General features: G+C 30.2%; 1 protein-coding gene across 2 annotated transcripts; it reads left to right on the plus strand.

Annotated features, from left to right (window-relative positions):
* The first annotated feature begins 16,772 nt into the window (after positions 1 to 16,772).
* LOC146917572 (uncharacterized) lies at positions 16,773 to 20,250 on the plus strand. 2 transcript variants are annotated; one of them, XM_085719398.1, is made up of 4 exons: positions 16,773 to 17,123; positions 18,188 to 18,315; positions 19,029 to 19,783; positions 19,903 to 20,250. In XM_085719398.1, the coding sequence occupies exons 1-3, from the start codon at positions 16,989 to 16,991 to the stop codon at positions 19,780 to 19,782; spliced, it is 1,017 nt and encodes a 338-aa protein (XP_085575524.1). In that variant the 5' UTR covers positions 16,773 to 16,988; the 3' UTR covers position 19,783; positions 19,903 to 20,250. The 2 variants fall into 2 exon arrangements, with proteins under 2 accessions (XP_085575524.1, XP_085575523.1); XM_085719397.1 differs by having other exon boundaries at positions 19,029 to 20,250.
* The last annotated feature ends 882 nt before the right edge of the window (positions 20,251 to 21,132 follow it).

Below are 21,132 nucleotides of genomic sequence, written 5' to 3' on the forward strand. Positions count from 1 at the left end.
ACAATAGAGAGAGAAAAAGGAAGAGAGAGAATAAGAATATAATGTGAGTATGAGAGAGAAAGTTGTCAAAAAGTTGTAATAAAGTGGTTGTACAAATATCATTTCTCTTCGTAGAACCATGATGAATCTTAGGAACGTGAAAGAATCAATTGACTTGCTTTGTGGCAATACTATTTGACTTGATTATTTATTAAGGATTGTTTAAGGTGGCATTAACCCTTTTTTACTTTTAAGCAATTAACTTAAAAACTGTCAACTTTAACTAATGAAAGAAAAAGTCTGCAAAGAATACAATTAGTTGAAGTGTAATTTACAATAATCCACTTTATTCGATCAGTAATCACTATCAATAGCTACATATTTGAGGATGGTACACTTGGAAAGGTATGTAGTAGAAAATTGGAATACACATAATAAGTCTCCATTATGATGTAGGTTTTTTTACGTATAAATAAAGCATAAAATATTTGTAGAATGATTCCTTTTAATTTTCTGTTTTTTGCTAATAACATTTGGTTTTTCAAAATCTAGTTAAAAATGAAAAACTTGTGTAAATTTTTATGTCCATAAAAGTGTGGGTGGAAACTAAATAGGATACCATGAATAAATTCAAGCAACTTTTACCTAAAACATTGAGAAAATGTGCATATCTCTTCATATTCGAGGGGATTAAGAAAAGAAGAAGAAAAAAATCTGTAGTCATTGTATTTTAAGATGTTTTTAAAATAGTTGAAGATTAACAATTAAAATAACTAATTACTAAATAAAATATAATCCAACGGGGTGTTATTATTGCATAACACTCCCTCCGTCCCATTTTAAATGACTTACTTTAAAAAAGTGCACTATTCACATAACATATTTTGACCATATTTTTCTACTAAATACAAAGACAAATTATAACATATAAGATGTTGGATTTGTCTCGATGAATACTTTCAAAATATCAAATTTTCATAATTTTTTCTAATATATTATTCAAGATATTTAAGCTCAAAATTATGCATGGACATACGTGATAAGGTCAACTGTGTCATGTATTGTGGGAAGGAGGAGTACATTCTTGGTGAGAAATAGGGGTCTAAATAGGTCATACTGACCTACAACCTAGGCTACGTCAGATAAGTCCATGCTAGATTTTTTTAAATTGAGAAGTATAAGACTCTTTTAAACACATACTCCCTCCGGTCACATTTATAAGTAAAAAATGATTTTTTAGGTACATTAAATAATTAATATATCCGGTCACATTTATGAGTTAGATACATTAATTATTGAATGTACCTAAAATGTTGTTTTTTGTTTATATATGTGACCGGAGGGAGTATTTAGTTAAAAAGTCAGGTCAAATACAATAATAAAAGTTTTTTAGGCCTCTCATGCAAACATACTTAAGTAAATATATACTATATATAAAGAAAATACATAATATTGAGCTGACTTTTTCACTTTCCATTATACCCTTAAACAAATTTACATTGTTGGCGTCATTCAAAAAAATAAAAATTTATATTATATTTGCAATATTATTAGTCTCATTGAAAAATATAATTAAAGTTTGTTACAATATGAAAGTACAAAATTATATATACCTATAACTTTGATCAAAATCAAAATAAGTTTAATTGAAATTTGATAAAAATTAATGTTTGTAATTTATACGAATTATCGCAATAAAAAATCGAATAGACGGACATGGAGTTCCCGCCTGAACGCTGGTATAAATAATCATTTTATTCCTATTATTTTATTAAACTAACGGAGCGACGAACACTCGCGTACTCGTCTTTCAACTTTTTTTAATGTGCTAACGCATGTAAATTATAAATGGTGTTTTTTTTATAAAATTAAAATTTTAAAAGTATGATTATTATTTTTTTGAAAAAACCAAACAAGCTCGTCGAAGTTGGCGCCTAGGAGAATCGAACGAGACATTGAGGGAGCACACTTCCAGGTTCCAAACCAACACCATTAAGCCAACCCAAGTGGAGTTTATATCAAATATAATATTAATTCTTATCTTTTTGAATGACACTAGCAATATAACATTATTATAGGAAAATTTGTTTATGGGTATTGATAACCGGCAAATTAGTTGGGTATCACGTTGCACTTAGTTCCTATTATGGATAAGAAATTGAGTGATTGCATTGCCTAAGACATCTAATCAATGACTATTTAGGATTTTATTGTTTAAGTTGTTTTTAGTGTTAGTTAATATGTTTGAGCTAGTAATGCTTGTCATGGATGTTTGATGATGTAGGAAAAGGAATGGCTTTGAAGATAGGGAAAACTGCAGCGTGGATCAGGAATCTTTCGCTGAAAATATGGAAAGCTGCAGCGCCCGGGATTGTTAGCCTGGGCATACAACTAGTATGAATTGGGGAACCACGTCTGGCCATTGCTTAATGAGAAAGAATATGAGATGTCTCCAATGATTGGAATCAAAGGAATAATAAAGGAATATGCAAGGAGTAGGTAGGATTTGATAAGGACAACCCATGTGTAAAATGATCAAAGGGTACAACTTGTAGTAGTTGACTTTGTACTATAAAAGGACAGCCATATGTTGGTGCCAAGGGTCCGAAAATTTGTAATAGAAATGGAGAGGTCGGGTTACGGCTAGGGTTAGCAGCTTAAAATTTCTCATTCCATCTCATCTTCTCCATAGATGAGAATGGTGGCTAGATTCTAGAGGTTAAGAGTTAGATTACTTCAAGGATTGTAATCTTGTACTAGCTCAATTTAATCTATCAATTTAGTTTTCGATGCTTTCATTTATGTTTATTTTCATCTCCATCTCTAAGTTTCAACTCACCATGGGCTAAACCCCTTATTGTGGTTTAGACATTGTGAGGTTATGACATTATTTACTTGCGATATATAAAGCTATAGCGTCGTACTTCTTTCTAACAAACTGATTTAACTCAAAATCTTTAGAAGTAAGAATTGATCACTTTTATGTCTGATGTTATAGCTCTATGATCCTTAACTGGTATGGGAGTGAAACGTGTTTGTTAGATATGAATTTGTCCTTGAGCATCGTGAGGTGAAAGGATCAAGAGAGCATGTTTAAACGTTAACTTGATCTTAGAAGAGTCTGGAAGTTATAGGAAGCTATAATTAAGCTCTAAGATCTTGGTGGGACTCATGTCATAGGCTAAAGGGCTCAAGTGGAGTACACTTTTGTGGAAAAAGTGAGCATCTAACCTAGTAATGTTGCGTGTTAAGTTTTGTGTAATGGCCTAACGGTGTGTCGTTACGACCTTAACACGGTGGATGGGGTAACACTCCCTAAGATCACCAGATTGTTAGAAAGCTGTAAAAAGTTATACCTCTATAAATCGCCATAATGCTTTGTTATAATTGAACTTAGTTTAAACCACACTTTCCATCTTGAGAATTTCTAAAACCTTTTTAACTGTTTTTCCAACCTTGAACTTTTTATATTTACTGTTGTGGCAAATGATTTATATTATTTTCTTGCAAACAAGTATTATACTGGAAAACTATAAGAAGCTATAGCTCCCAAGTCCCAGTGGGATTGATATCTTATTATACTATAACTTGGACAGTGTATACTTGCACTCAGTCTTTCCACCTTAAAATAATCATAGTCTTTTGGGAGACACCGTGTATAATTGAAATAATGAAAAAGTCAACATAAAATCTCTTATTCTCTTTATATATAGTATATATACATTACACCTTATATTAAATTATTAATTTATTTTTCGGTAATTTGAGCTTATTAGTCAACACTATTTTTTTTATATTTAAATAGATTATTATAAATTAAAGTTGAAATATGATGTCATATAAAGTCAAAATTTCTAAAATGTTATATTAAATATCAAAAAGAAGTTTAATTTCGTTGGTATGTTAGTTCATCAGTATATTTAATCAAAGATATGGTTACTTATTTAAATACATTCATATTTCAAATACATTAACATGACATAACAAAAAAATGACATATCAGATTTCAAAAGGTAAGACTCGGTTCCAACTAGGGTTGGCAAAATGGGTTCAGCCCGTCAGGGTTGTCCCGTTTAACCCGTTATTTTAGGCGGGCTGCGCTGAGGTTTTAAGTCCACCCCCGATAATTGGCATACCCTGTTTAATCCGCTGAAAAATTCGGTTGTGGTGGGGCAAGCTAGAGCGCGGGCTCATAAAAAATTGTTTCTTCTTTATTTTTATTGTAATAGTCAATAACAAGAGACCCAATTTTTAAAGTTTTTTTCCACAAAAACAATTGGATCATTCTTTATGGACGATTGTTTTTCCCTTAAAAAAACTGGATGATCTTTTTCTTATTCATAATAGGGAATTTAAGGCAAGAAATAGATCTTTCTCGGTTATGTTCAAGTAATTTGTAGTTAAATATTGGCTAAAATATGTAATTTGTTCCTGCAAATAGGGGGTCATTTTGGTCCTTAATCTAATTTTTTACACTGATATGACTGATTTTTGCTTACGTGGCTCATGATGATTGTGTAACACCAGCATTAACTCAATAAAAATATCATGAAGGGACGATTTTTCCCCTAAAGAATCCAACTAACATGGAAAAGACACATTTTCTTCTTCTTCTTCTTCTTCTCTCTCTCTCTCTCTCTCTCTCTCTCTCTCTCTCTCTCTCTCTCTCTCTCTCAACAGTTTCACCGGTAAAGATTCTTCTCCGCTCTCAACAAATGCAGCACAAACGTCACTGGTAAAGGAAAGAACCACCAACCACATCATCATCACCATAAAATCATAACTAGCATTCCTTACATCACTGTTTGTCTCGCTGGTGCTACGGTAGCGCGTACGCGTTATTTCAAACTTGCAATCATCGAAATGGGAAGAACATTTCAAGATTCCTTTTGCTTATCTTGTTTCTCAGATTGAATTCTTCGTCAAAGATAACAACATTTGTGGCGCTGATTTGATCGGAATCGCAACAATTTCTACTAAGATAATCTTACCAGGTGAAGATATAAGCGATTGGTTTTCGATTCTATGTACTTTCGAAAAACCTCCAAAACTTGGTTGCGTTATTTTTCTTGAGATGAAATTCATGATGTGCGATGAAAATCCTCTGTATCGCTATGGAGTTGTTCCCGGTCCTCATAGGTTTGAGGTTCGGAGTTTATATTTTTTGGTTCGGCATGGCGGACCAACGATGTTTATCAAGATGCACACATTGCATATTCAATATTACCGGAGACTGGACTCGGTAATGGTGTTGTGTTTCAGAATGGGAACTGGGTTGAGAACAAAGAAGGGAAGTGGGTTTCAAGAGAGGAAACAAGGATTCAAGAGAGAAAATTGGGTGCAAGAGATGGAAGGGAAGAAGAAGATAAAGAAGGGAAAATGCTTCTTTTCATTGTTAGATGGCTTCATTAAGGGTAAAATCCTCCCTTCGTATCATTTTTATTGAGTTATCATTGGTATAACACAGTCATCATGAGACACATAAGCAAAAACAACCATATCAGCGAGAAAATGAGATTAAGGACAAAAACTAAAGTGATTAGTAATAGCAGGGTCTGTTTTAAAAGATTCACAATTACGTGAACCATAACTCAAGTGACCTCTATTTACAAGGACGAATTTCATATTTAAGCAATAAATATTTAGGTGTTTCATGTAAATAACTAAGGTAGGGGTATCATTCTTTGACAAAAATTCTAACTCAATTTTAGTATGAAAAAACACCAATTGCAATTGGTTTATTTTATATATATAAAAAAAAAAAAAACAAACAAACAAAGATGACAAGAAATTACTATCGTAATTGCATAATTGTTTCCCAAGTGTTTTTTTTTTGAGGGGATTCAATTGTCAATATCTTTAAAGGGGGCTGTTTGTATTTGGATTGGATGGAATGTGTAATTTTGTTGCAATACAATATTTGTTTTTGTCACAACAACAATTATAAAATATTTTTCTATTTAGGTGGAATTAGAATGAGAAGAAAATGATTTTGAAAAAAAGGGCATTTTTTTTTATAACAGCAGCATATTTATTACTCTCTGTCTCATTTTAGTTGTCATTTTAACATTTTTTTTATCTCTTAAAATGATTGTCACTTTAGAATATCAATGCAATATTTATTTATTATCCATGTGGGTTAGATATGGAGATTCAACAATCTTTTGATTGTTTTAACACCCTGTGAAGGTGAAGGTTAGGGTTTCAACTTTTTTTACTTAGAATAATTTTAATCTTTTGTGTTTTTACTAAAAAATATTTACATCTTTATATTTTAGGTTCCATTCAACAATCATCTTATTTTTAAAACTCAAGGTTAGGGTTCTAAGTGGAATTAATTTTATTTTATACGTTTTTTTTTTTTTGTAGTTTTTGATTTTTAAGTAATTGCTAACTCATTCTTTTATTTTATTTTTTTATGTTTGTTTATGGCTAGAAATGATGGAGACAATAATTGAAGGATGAGTTACGACTGAAGGAATAGCTACGGTTAGAGGAGCTTTGGATCATTGTTATTTTTTTTTAAAAGATATGAAAAACTTTATTTTTGGGTTAATTATTCAAACTGACCATGTAATATATGCGAAGTCTGAAAAATGACCCTCTAAAAAAGCAAAGATTCTAACTATTAATTTGAGATTCATCATATTTTTGCCCTTCTATTTTTTTTCGGGTAGATATAAACTCCAAAAAAGTGATCTAGAGGATGAATTTTTGGATAATTTTTTGCAGGCATATTTAGAATGTTAAAATAGGACTTTCCACACAAATTTAGAATTTTCCAATGATGGACTGATTAATTATAAATTTTTAAAGCGTAAAAAAAATCAAAAAACAAAACAACGAAAATCTGAATAATATTTTATTCAACCAGACGAACATCTTCCTATCCAACTTACATAGGTATTGTTTTTGTTTATTTCCCATTTATTTTTTCTTATACTATGCTCATTGTTTTGACTGTTAAACAGACGTATTACAAAAAAGTTTTAAACATTAAGATGCACCTCGTCTGCTTCAGCTTCCAAGTCCTCTGTAACATCATCTCTCAGCTTGGAGCTTTCTCGCACTTTTGAATGTGTTTATATTTAAGTTGTATAACATTTAAACATAATTATACACAAAACAAAGGCAGTATTTAAGTTATATTTAGACTATTTAAATTTTGGAAAAAGTTTTATCTAATATGAGTATTTGTTCTGCCACAAAAATACTCATAATATTTTTCAAAATTCATTATTTTGTACAACTACATTTGTATTATTTGACAGCTTTTGTCAACATCAATATATAAACCTTACTACAAGGCTTGTTAACTCTCTTATCTCTCATGACATTAGCTTCTTAACTTTTCCTTTGTTATTTTTCTTTTTTTGAAGGAAATATTTTTCCTATGTTATTAGCATGTATGTTATTAACATTAAGATCTACATTTTTAATTCATGAGATAAGATATATTTATATTCTTAGTCTACCTTTTTTCGATAATTATTCAATAAACTAAATATATGGATGAAGAACAAGATGAGTAAAGGCAGTGGTGGCCCTAAACACGGTCGAAGTAGGCGATAATCCAAGGATTCATACATAAAGGGCACCAATATTTTTTATAGAACATAGAGTTTGTCCGTTCTTTTTCTATATATTTTGTTGTATATTTATTTGATCATATATGTCAATTTAATTAATTTGTTTCTATTATTTAAATTCCACTTACAATATTCAATTTAATTTTTTTAACTTTCAAATACTAAAAAAAAAATCAATTAAAATAAGTAGTTAGTTTTCAAATTTCCTATAATTATGATATAGATTTGAATTTAAATTTAAAATTAAAAAAGAGTTGAATCGATAAGGTAAAATAGAAATATTGAAACAGTCATCCTAAAATTCCCTATTCCTTTTATATATAGTATTTAATAGATATATAGATATAGTATGTATAAATATTTAGAGAGACCATTTTTTTTTTTATAATAGTGTATGTTAGTATTTAGAAGAATACAATTTTTTGTATACTTGTGTGTTTGTATAAGTGTCTTTTATTGGATGTATTTGTGTTAAAAGAAGAAAATGCAAAATATTTGATGAAAAAAATGAGATTAAATAAATGATTAATGTTGTTGATGTTTCTCATCTAATTCTAAAGTGGTAAATAATGTAATTTGTAGTTTTTTCATATAATAATATAACATTATAAAATTTTATGCGATTATTTATATAAAAAATAAAATCAGTTGTTAGATAGATGATAGATATGTAATACATGAATGTAATAAGGATTAAAATTACAATCAATTTGTATTTCAAACATATCTAATATTTATTTTCACGTGACATGCGTGGCTCAAAGAATCATATTTCTTGCATGAAGAATGGAAAGAAAAAAAAATATGTAGGTGGTGTTTGTAATTAAAATGCATGACTCCAAAAGTGATATTCAATACATGAAGAATAAGATATTTGTATTACTTTGCAGTAATATTTGTGATTCGTGCATGTAGTTTGTAATGTTATTTGTGATTGAAACGCATGACTTCAACGATCATGTTTAATTCATTAGAATGAGAGAAAATCAATTCTATGTGATTTATCTAATATTCCAAATGAATTTTCTAATTTAAACTCAATGTTTCCACCCTTTCTGGCTGCGACTTCCCACTCTATCCACCTGGCCGATCGCTGTACCAGCTGATGTCATGCCTTTCTATTGGCAGGCAGAGTTTTCATCCCAATCGGCCTTCTCACCAGCCGCGCGGTTCCATAAGTATTCCACACATACGGTCACAACAATATCGTTTGCAGATAAGGATTTTTCGAAGTAGACTGAACCGATGCAAGTACAACTAAAGGTTACTTTTGCGCAGTATAAGAGGTATATGAAATTCAAAATCTCGAACTGCACTTCATGTTTATTTTTCGGAATCATAGACCGGAGATTATTTTTCCTTAGGTCTTCGGTTTGTTTCTATTTTTATTTTGCGGGTTCAGGTTTGGTCCCCTCGCTTGTACAATTTTCTCTTTTTAATAAAATTTTCTTATCATATTGGCAGAGGATGGAGGTGGTGTTGGGGTGTCAACCTAGTTGGATGTCTTTACGGCTCATGATGTCTTTCATTGCTTTTTATTCAGCAAAAGAAAAAAGGGTTAAATATGTTTTTGGTCCCTATAAATATGTCAACTTTTCGTTTTAGTCCCTCTAAAATTTTCCTTCAACTTTTAGTCCCTATAAAATTTTCAATTTTCACTTTTGGTCCCTCTTTTAAAGTAAACTCATATGTAGAATTCATATTATTTAATAAAAAATTTCAGAAAAATTCAAAATATTATAAGAATCACTCCAAAAAAAATTCAGATTTTTTTAACAAAACATGAATTTAATATGAATTTTTATATGTTTTACGGTTAAAAATTCATATTTAATTTGTGTTTTGTTAAAAAATTCTAATTTTTTTTAGGAATTTTTTTTAGAATATTTTACACATTTCTGCACAATTTCATTAAAAAATACAAAAATTAAGTTAAAAATAAGGACCAAAAGTAGTGATTGAAAATCTTAGAGGGACTAAAAGTCGAAGGAATATTTTAGAGGGACTAAAACGAAAAGTTGACATATTTATAGGGACTAAAAACATATTTAACCCAAGAAAAAATGATATATTTTTTTATATTTTCTTTAATTAATAAAGGGTAAAATATGCATTTCATCCCCGCAATTATAGGCCATTTGATTTTTCATACTTACTAATCCTCCCATTTTGCCCCTTTAAAAGTTAATCATTTGAAAATTCGTCCCTCTTCCTGGTTAATCACTGCCATGTCATCAAATTAGCAAAATGGCATGGGAATGGACGAAAATGCCCCTGGCTTATTTTTTTTCCAAAAATGGCTTAAATATGATTTTCATCCCTGTAATTTGTACCAGTTTTGATTTACGTCCCTGTAAAAAAAAACTTTGAAAAACATCCCTATAAATATGGAAATAAATTGGATTTTTTTTAAAAAAATTTAAGAATACTTTTTTTAAAATTCTGAAAATTCTTTTTTTAAATTAAAAAATCTGAAAAAAATTAAAAATCATAAAATAATTTCGGAAAAAAACTGTTAAAATTAAAATTTATGAAAAAACAAGTGAAAATTAAATTTTCGAAAATTAATTGTTTTTTAATTTGAATATTATACATTACATTTTTTTTGAAAATACTGGAAATTATATTTTCAAAAGTTATAAATTTTGAGATTATATAGTTTTTAATTTTATTTTTCTTCATATTTTAATTTTCAAACATTTATTTCCATATTTAAAAAAAAAAGTAATTTCCAATTTTTTTCTTCATATTTAAAAATATATTGGAATTTCCAATTTATTTCCATATTTACAGGGATGTTTTTCAAAGTTTTTTTTTTACAGGGACGAAAATCAAAACTGACCCAAATTACAGGGACGAAAATCATATTTAAGCCATTATGGGAAAAAAAAATAAGCCAGGGGTATTTTCGTCCATTCCCAAGCCATTTTGCTAATTTGATGACGTGGCAGTGATTAACCGGGAAGAGGGACGAATTTTCAAATGATTAACTTTTACAGGAGCAAAATGGGAGGATTAGTAAGCTCAGGGATGAAAAATCAAATAACCTATAATTGTAGGGATGAAATGTATATTTTACCTATTAATAAAAATATGTATTCACCCATGGTTCTATATGTTTCTAGAATGTTTCTCTTTGTCAGTTGATAAAACAAGTTGTGAATCAATATACAATAATATTAAATGTTTTAATACAGTTTCCTAACAAGATTTAATTTGTTTACTCCCTCCGTCCCGTTTTATCTGAGCCAGTTTGGTTTTTCACACATATTAAGAAAAATGTATAAATAAAGGGGAAAGTGGAATATATTGTATTGAGAATGATGAAAGTAGTATTAATTAGAGTTATATTGTATTGGGAATGATGAAAGTTGTATTGAAAATTGAAATGACTCAGTTATTTTGGGACACTTTTTTTTTAGAAAATGGGTCAGATATTCCGGGACGGAGGGAGTATTTTTTATGTCATTTCATATCAGGAAAAAGAATAAATTTAATTGTTTATTTGGACTAAGACTTGTTCATTAGTGAGAAATAAAGTTCTTGTGCTATGTTGTGTTGTTTGATGTGACTTTTCTTAGAATTATTTGTTCTTTCTTTATTTTAACTGGTTGTATATGTAGTCATACTAATGTAATGTTATTATACATTGATGAATTTGACTTTTTATTTATTTCTTTAAACTTATTTTAAAAATTTGCAAGTTATGCCATTGTGCATAGACGAAAAATTCTATAAATATGATTAAGAGGAATACCGTTAATTTAGTTAATCCATAACATCAAAAATCTCATAACCGACCCTGGGTAAAGGTACAAGTAAGCACACCATAACAAAGCATCAAACAACACTAAGTCATATAGCATCATCATTACTCAATAAGGAGAAATTGGTGTAATTTTACCTTTATCCTTACCATTGTCAGCTCATTTTCCTCGTATAAGAGTCGAGGCTGTATTGAAGGAATATGATTTTAGGAATGTGTCTACAGTCATTGCAGATAATGCATCAGTCAATGATGTGGTTTTGACTTATTTGAAGAAAAGGTCTTTTGCATATGCGTGTGCATTCCATGTCTTAAATTTGGTAGTGATGGATGGTTTGAAAGACCAAGATTCAACTATTTATAACATTTGTAATGTTGTTAGGTTTGTGAGATCTTCCACTTAAAGAGTTTTAAAATTCAAAGAGTGCATTAAAATTTGAAGGATCACATGCAAAAAACACTTATGTTTTGATGTTTTCAAAATGTGAAATTCAACATACTTGATGTTAGATTCCGCTGAAAAGTTTCTAATTGCTTTTAAAAAACTTAAGGGTTATTGAGATAATGTTCAGGCATTTGTGAGTTTTTTTAAAAATATTTGTTATGAAGCTACAAAGGTTTTTTTTTCTTCCATCAGCCCAATTATTTCCTTTCATAATTTAGCTTTTATATTGTGCGGACTTCAAAAGGAAACAACAAATATGAACATTGTTGTGGTTGTAATGGGTTAGGATATGAAGGCGAAATATGATAAATATTGAGAGAATATAGTAAAAATCAATAAAATTATTTACTTTTGAGTGATCTTTAACCCTCGATATAAGTGGAATATGCTAAAACGATGTTTAGTTAATCAAACATATAACTATAGAGACATAGACTAAAGAAAGTGACATAACATTATGTGAAGTGAGGTGATTTAAATTAAACCAAAGAAGGAGAAGAAAAATTAAACAATGGATAAAATTTGGTAGAATGAAAGGCACTACTACAATACAATGATCTAATAGTTTATAAATTTAAAATCACCAAAGGAGAATAAATTAAATATATGTTTTTTGAGGGACAAAGTTAAAAAGTGTTACAATCATGAGAGGGGCCACACTGTGATGATGAGTTCTTTTGGCCATGTTAGAAGACTATGTGTCGGTGCATTTCTCTCACCGCGTTAACCAATTTCAAGATAAATAAATAAATGGGTATAATACAACTCGTGCCTCTTTTATGGACTTTACAACTTGAAAAATTCGAATATAATCAATATATTGTATATAGAAAATTAGTAAAAGAATAAATTATTCATGAAATGAATTAAGAAAATAAAAAAAGAGGACTTAAGCTCATCAACGTGATATCCAAAAGTGATGGACAAAGATGAAGAGCTACGCTGCCAACATGTACAAGGAATTCCTTCTCTCACCAATGAGTTTGCATAATCATTTTGACTTTATTTGTTTATTCCTCTAATATAATTTATCATGTTCATATTTTAAGATGTATGTAAAACACTTCCCTCGAAAAAAATGTATGTAAAACACTAAAACTGCATTAAAATTGGAGAAAAATTCAACTTGATCTCTATTTCTTTTATTTAGATTGGATTGGATGTAGAAATGAAAGAAAAAAAATAATAGTCATACAACTTTTTTAATCTATCAATTTATACTCTAAGAGCATCTCTAATGGGAGGTGTTTTGTTTAATAACATGTAGAGTATGGGTGGGAATAGGTCAGGCTGCTCGTCAAGGGTCTATGGTTCGACCTACTAAAAGTCCGGCTCGGCCTAGCTCGTTTAATAAATGGGTCAAACTTGAGCTTTTTAAAAGGCCTATTAATTTAATTAGGTCAGGCTTAGACTTATAAAAAAGCCTATCAAGCCTACCAGGCCGGCCCGTATACGAGTATATTACATTTTTCCATATTTATTATTTATATTTATATATATGTATCAAAAAGAATTACTGATCCTTCAAATTCTCATACCACAATTATTATTATTTCAATTTTTATATTTTATTTTGTATGGCCTTGCTACTGATATATTTATATATATTTGTGTGAACTATTAAGGCTTGCTACTGATATGCCTAAGGTTAAGTATGGTTATTAGATTAAGTTTGAAATCCTTGCTTTTATGAGACATGATTATTCTTGAGTTTCTATCCATTTTTTACAGTTGTGTTTCATTAGTTTAATCTGTATCTAGTTATGTTTATCTCTATATTAAGTATGTTGCACAAATTGAAAGGAAAAAAAATTAATGAACAGACTCTGTTTGAAATTTGTAACACAAACTAGGCTTTTAAACAGGCTAATAGGTCAGGCCAGACTTTTAAAAAGGTCAGACCAGACTTAAAATAAAGCCTTTGACAGGTAAAAGGTCAAGGCTTAGGCCTTAGTTTTTTCAACTAGGCCTAACCTATTTAAGCAAAGCTCGGCTCGGCCCGGCTCATTTCCACCCCTAATGTAGAGCTTATTAACTACCCCAGTGGAGAAGAAATAAGTAGTGTTATTCATATGCAAGACTTGTACAAACATTGTATCTCTTTCTCTTGCATAATTATGGCATCTTTGTATACTCTATTCAATGATTTCGTCGTATTAAAAAAATGTTGCGCAAACATATTAATTGTTTTTAAAATATACTAATGTAAAGTTATTATTATGATCCACTTAATAATTTTTTATGAGTTGTGGGATTGGAGTGAATAAATGTTTTGATTGAATAAGTGATGTATAGGTGTGAGGATCACTTTACCTACATCTTAATAAGAGAACCATTGGAAACGCTTTAAATTTTTTTTCTTCTTATTTTAAATGGGAAGTGGTACTTATTGCTTAATATGGATTGAATATAATTTAATGATTATTTATTAGATATCTATAGTTGAGAGATTAGCAAAGATGGTGATAGTGATAATTTAAGAACGCGTAGTCTTAAAATTGGTCAATAAGTAGTTTTTGTTGTTGTTAGGGATGGTCATTGGTCAATATGGAGTACATGACATAAGTTTTATATTGTAAGTTCGGTATTATATTGTGTTCGTTAAAATTATGGCGAATCATCGCGATGTTACAAAAGTTATAGGTTGTAGTTTTTGAAAAGTTTTGTTGATTCACCATAATTCTATCTAACTCCATGTGAATTCAAACATGCACTTTAAATATTTCTATAAGGAGTTTCCTAAACCGAGGTTTTAGACCATTTTAGATTTAATTTGCAGACATATTTTTTTGACTGATTGCACACATCTTTTTTGACAAGACTAATTGTTTATCTTCTTTTTATTAACTTTTTTAAAGGCAAGAAAAAAATTATAATTGCTATTATATAAATTTAATTTTTATGTACACATTATTTTATCAGATTATGTGTACCTTTTATGCGATTATCATATGCATATTTACATTGGCCAATGTGCAATGAAGCCTTGCAATATTTTTAGAAGACATGCATATATACATTGAAGTTTTTTTTTTTTTTTTTAAGGATATTTACATTGAAGTTTGAAAACTTAAGTTTGTGAATTTTATCTTATAAGCTAAGTTTATAAAAGTAACCCTCCTCTTACTTTGAAATCAGTTTTAAGACAAGATTCAGCTCATAAAGACCTGACTAAAAATCAAACAATATGGACTGATGAAAGAGGTTGGTCTTTCAAAACTTGACTAATCACATTTCATATCTTATCTATAAAATGTGTTCTTATTTAGCACCAGACAATACTTTGAATGTGATTACCTAAGTAGAAACATGTGGAAGAAAAACTCGGAATGATGGGGCATCAAATGAAAACCTAACATTTTTACAGCTTTTGTGTAATGTGTGAACAAACAAAAAAAAAAATTGGACAAACCAAAACTGACATTAGCATTGTATGTAGACTGTAGTAAAGTATTTTTATGATATAATTTTCATAGAGAAGCATCAACTTCATCGACAATTTATGATAAAATTTACATATATTTTATATATGCACAATCTTGAACGAGAATATATATCACAGTTGGTGTGAGTGGAAGGTCTAACCATATGTGTCAACCACAATTAGTTTTACATAGTATTTTTACAATAGCATTATATATAAATAGAATTATATATTAGGAGTCTATGAGTTCTAGTTCAACTTGTAAAAGGTTGGATATAGTGATTGATGTTCGAAATCCGTTCATCCACTTGTCTGCGTAAGTTTTTAATGACTTTTAACATTTTGTCTATCTACAAGATACACACACACAACACTTATGTACATAACAAACACTACATTGGTTCGAATAGAACTGAACTCAAATTCTTTAAACAATCTCCCAAAATCCGATCCCGACAATTATATTTATTATTATTTCTTTTATTTACATTATATTAGTAATTTTATCATTAAAAAATATTGTATAAATGCAACTTTTCATAATTACATATTATTTTTCATTGTGCTTTGTGTACTCATTTTAATAGAATAAAAAAGTTTGTACAAAAGATACTTTTTTTAGGCTTTCTAGAATAAGTTCCTTAAATTTGAAAAGAATCAATCTTATTAAACCAAACCAAACTAATAAGAAAAAAAAGTTATAAAAACGGAATCAAACCATATCAATTTTTTTATCCATTCAAATTTACCTCATCCCAAATTTACACACAAATAAAAAACAAAACTAATTATCATATACATAATTCGGTCACTATTATAAATAAAAATATACTTATTAAATTTATTCAATAAATGATATATATGATCTATTATATAAATCATATACGTCATTTATTGAATGAAACTGAAAAATAAACTTTTGCTTATAATAGCAAACAGATGGTGTATCTTTTATGATAAAAAAAAACGTTATCATATATCTTGATTGAAGAAAATAAAACTACATCAAATTTATCATTCATCTTTTCTCCTAAAAAATAACTATCATAAATCTTTTTCTCAAAATAAATAAATTATCATACATCTTTTTCTTAATTAATTAATATTCCGTTCTCCATATACTCCCTCCGGTCACATTTATAAGCAAAAAATCACTTTTTAGGTTCATTAAATACATTATGTATTTTGTCTATATTATTGACCAAATACATTAAGTATTGAATGAATCTAAAAAGTGTTTTTTTGCTTATAAATGTGACCAGAGGGAATAAGTGACTTTTAAATATTATTTATTTTCAGTCAAGAAAAAAATCTTTATCTACTTTATTTTTTTGGAATAAATTAGGTGAGTACACATGGACTTTAAAGAGTGGAAACAAACAAACAGCAAGAAATTAAAGAATTTCTCAGTTGGCAGCACTGCACACAAGAAGAGTGATAAATGAAAAAAAATTAAAATAAAAGTCAAATCTTCATTAAACCTTAAAAATCAATTAAAGAAAAAAATATATTTTTTTTTTATAAATTTCCTGAACCAAATAAAAACACAGTGAAGAGATACCAAAAACCATAACTAACCTTCTTCTTCATTCTTCATATTCAACACTTCAAATTCCAATATCAACTTTCTTTCATTTTCTTTCATCAAGATTAGATTTTTCTTTGACCCTTTTGCTTACTTTATCCAAAACAATTCACTTTTTCACCAATTTCATCTTCCAAGTCAATTTCATGACCTTGTGTTTTAGATCTTAGATCTTTGTTGTCGGTGGTTGATCGGAGTAGATGTCGCCGTCAAATGGGTTGTGTAACGGCGGTGGAAGTGGTGGTGGTGTTAATGGAAATGGGTTGAGTTATATTGAACATCATGTTTCAAAATTTGATACTCTTGCTGGTGTTGCTATTAAGTATGGTGTTGAGGTATAAAACTAAGAAATTTTGGTTTTTTATGAATTTGAAAGTTTGGATTTTTCTTTGATTTGGTAAAGTTTTTATCTTTTTTCAATTGGGTTTTTAGGGTTTTTTTGTTGGGGATTTGGGGAGGATGTGGCAACCTTTTTTTCTATATGAAAAATTAATGTTTTGTTTGGTTTGGTTTGGATTTATATGAACATGATGAAGAATTTGTGTGTTGTTTTGTGCTTTTCAAGATTATATGTTTTATGGAATTGATGTTTTGTGGTTTACAAAACCCTATGTGTTTTTTTTTTTCATCTACTAGCAAGTTGACATGAATCAAATTTTGGAGTTTGAAATTTTTTGACTAGCAAGTTGATTTGGATCCATTATTTAACTATCAAGTGCATTGATTATTCATCTATATGAGAGATGTTGAAATTTTGATATGGATATTGATTATTTGAAGCTCTATTTGATAAATGATTTCAATTTTTTGAGTTTCATTCTCCAAGTTTAGGATATTCTAGGTGGTGAGTGGAAATGATTATAGATCATGGATAGGGGGTGTGAATATAAATGAAGTTTAGGATATTCAAGTTTAGAATTTTTGTTATATGAATATCTAAAATAATGTTATCAATCGCGTATAGTGGACCAAGGTGGAAAGCTAAAAAAAATCGCCTTTTTAAGCCACCATAAAATGCCATGGCGTTCCAAATCCTTCACAAATTAGCCATGGTGGTTGTCAAAAGGTCCACTGCAATCCGCGATAATGCCACCAATGCTGATATTTTACAACACTGATGAAACATAAGATAGTTATCGTGTGATGTGGAGAGTTGTTTGAGGTGGTGACGGCATAATTCTTTAGATATATACCGCTCTCCTTAAATTTTTTGAGATAAGAGTGGTCATATAGTTTAGTACTAGCGAACATCTTAACTCGTCACCGAATCGGTTACTTAAAGCATTTACTTGACGTGATGCCCTATTATTTGTTACTTAAATGTTTGTTTTAGCTAATCTTGAAAATTTCATAGTTCTACCAATGAATGTGTTAATTGAAATCCCTTGTAATTATTCAGGTAGCTGATGTCAAAAGGATGAATGGTTTGGCCTCAGATCTTCAAATGTTTGCACTGAAGACTTTGAGAATTCCACTACCAGGACGACATCCACCGTCTCCGGTTCCTGATGAACCTGCCAAGTTGAGGTACTATCATATTCATTTAGTGTATTTTCCGTTTGTAATGGCACAACAACTTTAATCGTCGGTCAAGGAAGCATTTGCAATGTCCTGTACAATTTTTCTTACAATTGCAAGACAAAAACGAGGGGTTCCAGAATACAACCGAAAGAAAACATAACTAAGTCAAAAGGAGGGGGTTTATTGATTCCAGAATACAGAACTCAAAACAGAGAATTAGAAATGCTATTAACAAAGCATTCAATGAGGGAAACCTACACCTTTTAGAGTTTGACAGTGATTCTGGCTATGATTTTTATATGTTTATTCTAATATTCCTTTCTGGCAGTGTTGTCAATTGTGGATCGCGGAAAATAGCGATTTGTTCGTATTCTGGTTCGCTAGAGTGGTATAGCACTGCGGTAACCACAATTTGACTACATTTTGTACTAAATAGCGTACTACAAAAACAGTAACAATTTGTTAGAATTCCACCGCTATTTTACTACACTGCTTTCTGGTTTTCCATGTGTTTATTCTTCATATTTAACAAGAGAATGTGCGTCGAAATAAAAAGAGAGAATATAGTAAAGTTCTTGCTGAATATTTGAGATATAATGAATAATATCATAGCTCATTGGTGAGGTTTAAGATAGCAAATATTTACTAACCGGTTACTTTGATTTAAGATTCTGTGCTAGATCATAGAAACTCATTTTATTCTGAAAAATGTTTTGCAGAGATAATAGCAGCGAAAGAAGACCTCCCCGCAATGGTCAATCTGCGATGAAGGAACCTCTCCAGTCCTTAAGACTGAAACCGCCTAAACAGAAGATTTCTCCAGCCATGACCATTTTACAGAAATACTATGGACTCGACTCGTCAAATTCCAGAGATAAATCTGGAGAAACAGAATTGGCGATGTATACATCTTCTACTTCAGATCATTCCAGAGACGACTGGCTTCCAAAACCCTCACCGATTCCAAACAATCATTCCAAGTCAACAAATTTACCGTTTGATCTACTGACCGGGAACGATGAAGTGTCAGAGTATATGTGTTTTACAGATATCAGCGACGGGGGAGGTGATAAGTCTGACGAGAAATCCGTCCGCAGACGTCAAAAAGCTGATGTTGATAATGGTGGTACTACACCAGAAAGGCTTTTCAAAGAAGGTAATAGTAGTAATGGATCAAACGGTTCTTCCTCCTCTGGAAAAACATTTTCCATGAGGCCGAAATCAGCTAGTCGAGCCTCTCTGTTTCCAGAGTCTTCAGATTCAGGATGGTTAGATTCTATTTCAGTAGGGTTAGGAGATTCAATATTTGTCGATGGACTATCTGGAGTGCGCAAATCGTCGAGCGCATCAAGCCTCAGAGAGCAGGAAAAGTATAATTCAGCAGCAACAGCATGGCCAACCATTTCCAAGCCTATCTTTGATGGCTTACCTATCCCAATAACCGGACGCAGAAGTAAAACTGCCCTTGATTAATGTAAAACTAGTTCTGTTTGGAGCAAATTATTTTTTTGACATTTCAACTCTTCCCGGTTTAACCGGAGAAAAAAGGTATAAAAAAACAAACAAATTACACGCGTAGGATATTTATTTCAGGCCTAGGATTAAAGGGGATTGATGATCTCACAAAGAGAAAGGATGCAGCAGTAGCAACTGAGGAAAAGATGCATGAAAAAGGTCTGCAACTGTTTCTCTAATGTTACAATAATTTATGGTAACCACCACATTTATGAATATAAGAGTTATTTACAGATTGATAGTCTCCTTTGTTAAAAGATTGAATCAAGTGAAAGTCATTCTGTTCAGTGGCTAATTGTATCATGTCATTATTCAATACATTATGTAAGTATTTATGATTTATGATTTTTTTTTCCACCTCCAGACTATATACATATACTGTAATACCATTTAAATTTGTAAACATGTTACATTGGCATTCTTCTAGCTTTATGTCTCTTATAGTACTCAATTAAATTGGTCCTTATACACCCTTATTGATTCATGAGGGTGCACCAACGCCCATCCTTCCATCCATCTGATTTTAACATTTGATTGTGGTTTTGCTTATCAATGTCCTAATTTTAGTGATTGATGATATGTTTATTTTTGCATGTATTTCAAATTAAAATTTATGTGAATTATAAGGGCTCCTTAGCAATATTCGCGTAGGCATTCATTTATCAACATGGTATGACATGGTTGATAGATACCTGGTATATACCAGAATCCCTTAATCATGTGGTAAGGTATTTAGAGGTCGGTGTGTCTAAAAGAGTACTTATCGGTAGAGCAAAAAGTTAACCGGTGCCCTTGGGGCGCACTGGTTAAAGAAATTAATATAGAAATATTGTATTGAAAAGTGAAGAAAAGTTGTATATTCAACTTTTTGAAGGTCAACAATTTGTTGTTTTCAATAAAAAAATTCTACTTTTAACTTTCTCAATTAGTAGCCCAGAGGCATTAATTAGCATGATTCGTCGGTAAAAATCAATCTTTAAAATGAATCTCAATGTTCGAGAGGTTAGTTTCTGGTTAATAGATATATGAAGTGTGATAACGAACCTTTTTCTTATGTCCATATTATATATGAAGTGTGATAATGAAAGCAAATTGACGTAAATGTACTTTTTTCTAGTCTGGACCAGAAAACAAGCTAATATAGGATTGTTTTGCGGAGAAATTGGAATGAATGCTTGCTAATTTGCAAGTAATTGTAATTTAGAGTTTGGCTCACATTGGTGTTTTCTCGTTCTTTAGCACATGAGAATGACAACACATGATCGTTGAGTGACATTGCCGACATATATTGAAAATGATGTTTACTAG

This window comes from Medicago sativa, chromosome 6, assembly GCF_051527215.1.
Source record: "Medicago sativa cultivar Bolivia chromosome 6, Bolivia_mono, whole genome shotgun sequence".
Taxonomy (NCBI): domain Eukaryota; kingdom Viridiplantae; phylum Streptophyta; class Magnoliopsida; order Fabales; family Fabaceae; genus Medicago; species Medicago sativa.

What these genes read in the sequence shown, in the direction of transcription:
- LOC146917572 (XM_085719397.1), top strand. Translation starts at nt 16,989, where the DNA reads ATGTCGCCGTCAAATGGGTTGTGTAACGGCGGTGGAAGTGGTGGTGGT. An exon ending in CTATTAAGTATGGTGTTGAG is followed by an intron (nt 17,124 to 18,187) that starts GTATAAAACTAA and finishes GTAATTATTCAG; the next exon opens with GTAGCTGATGTCAAAAGGAT. An exon ending in GATGAACCTGCCAAGTTGAG is followed by an intron (nt 18,316 to 19,028) that starts GTACTATCATAT and finishes AATGTTTTGCAG; the next exon opens with AGATAATAGCAGCGAAAGAA.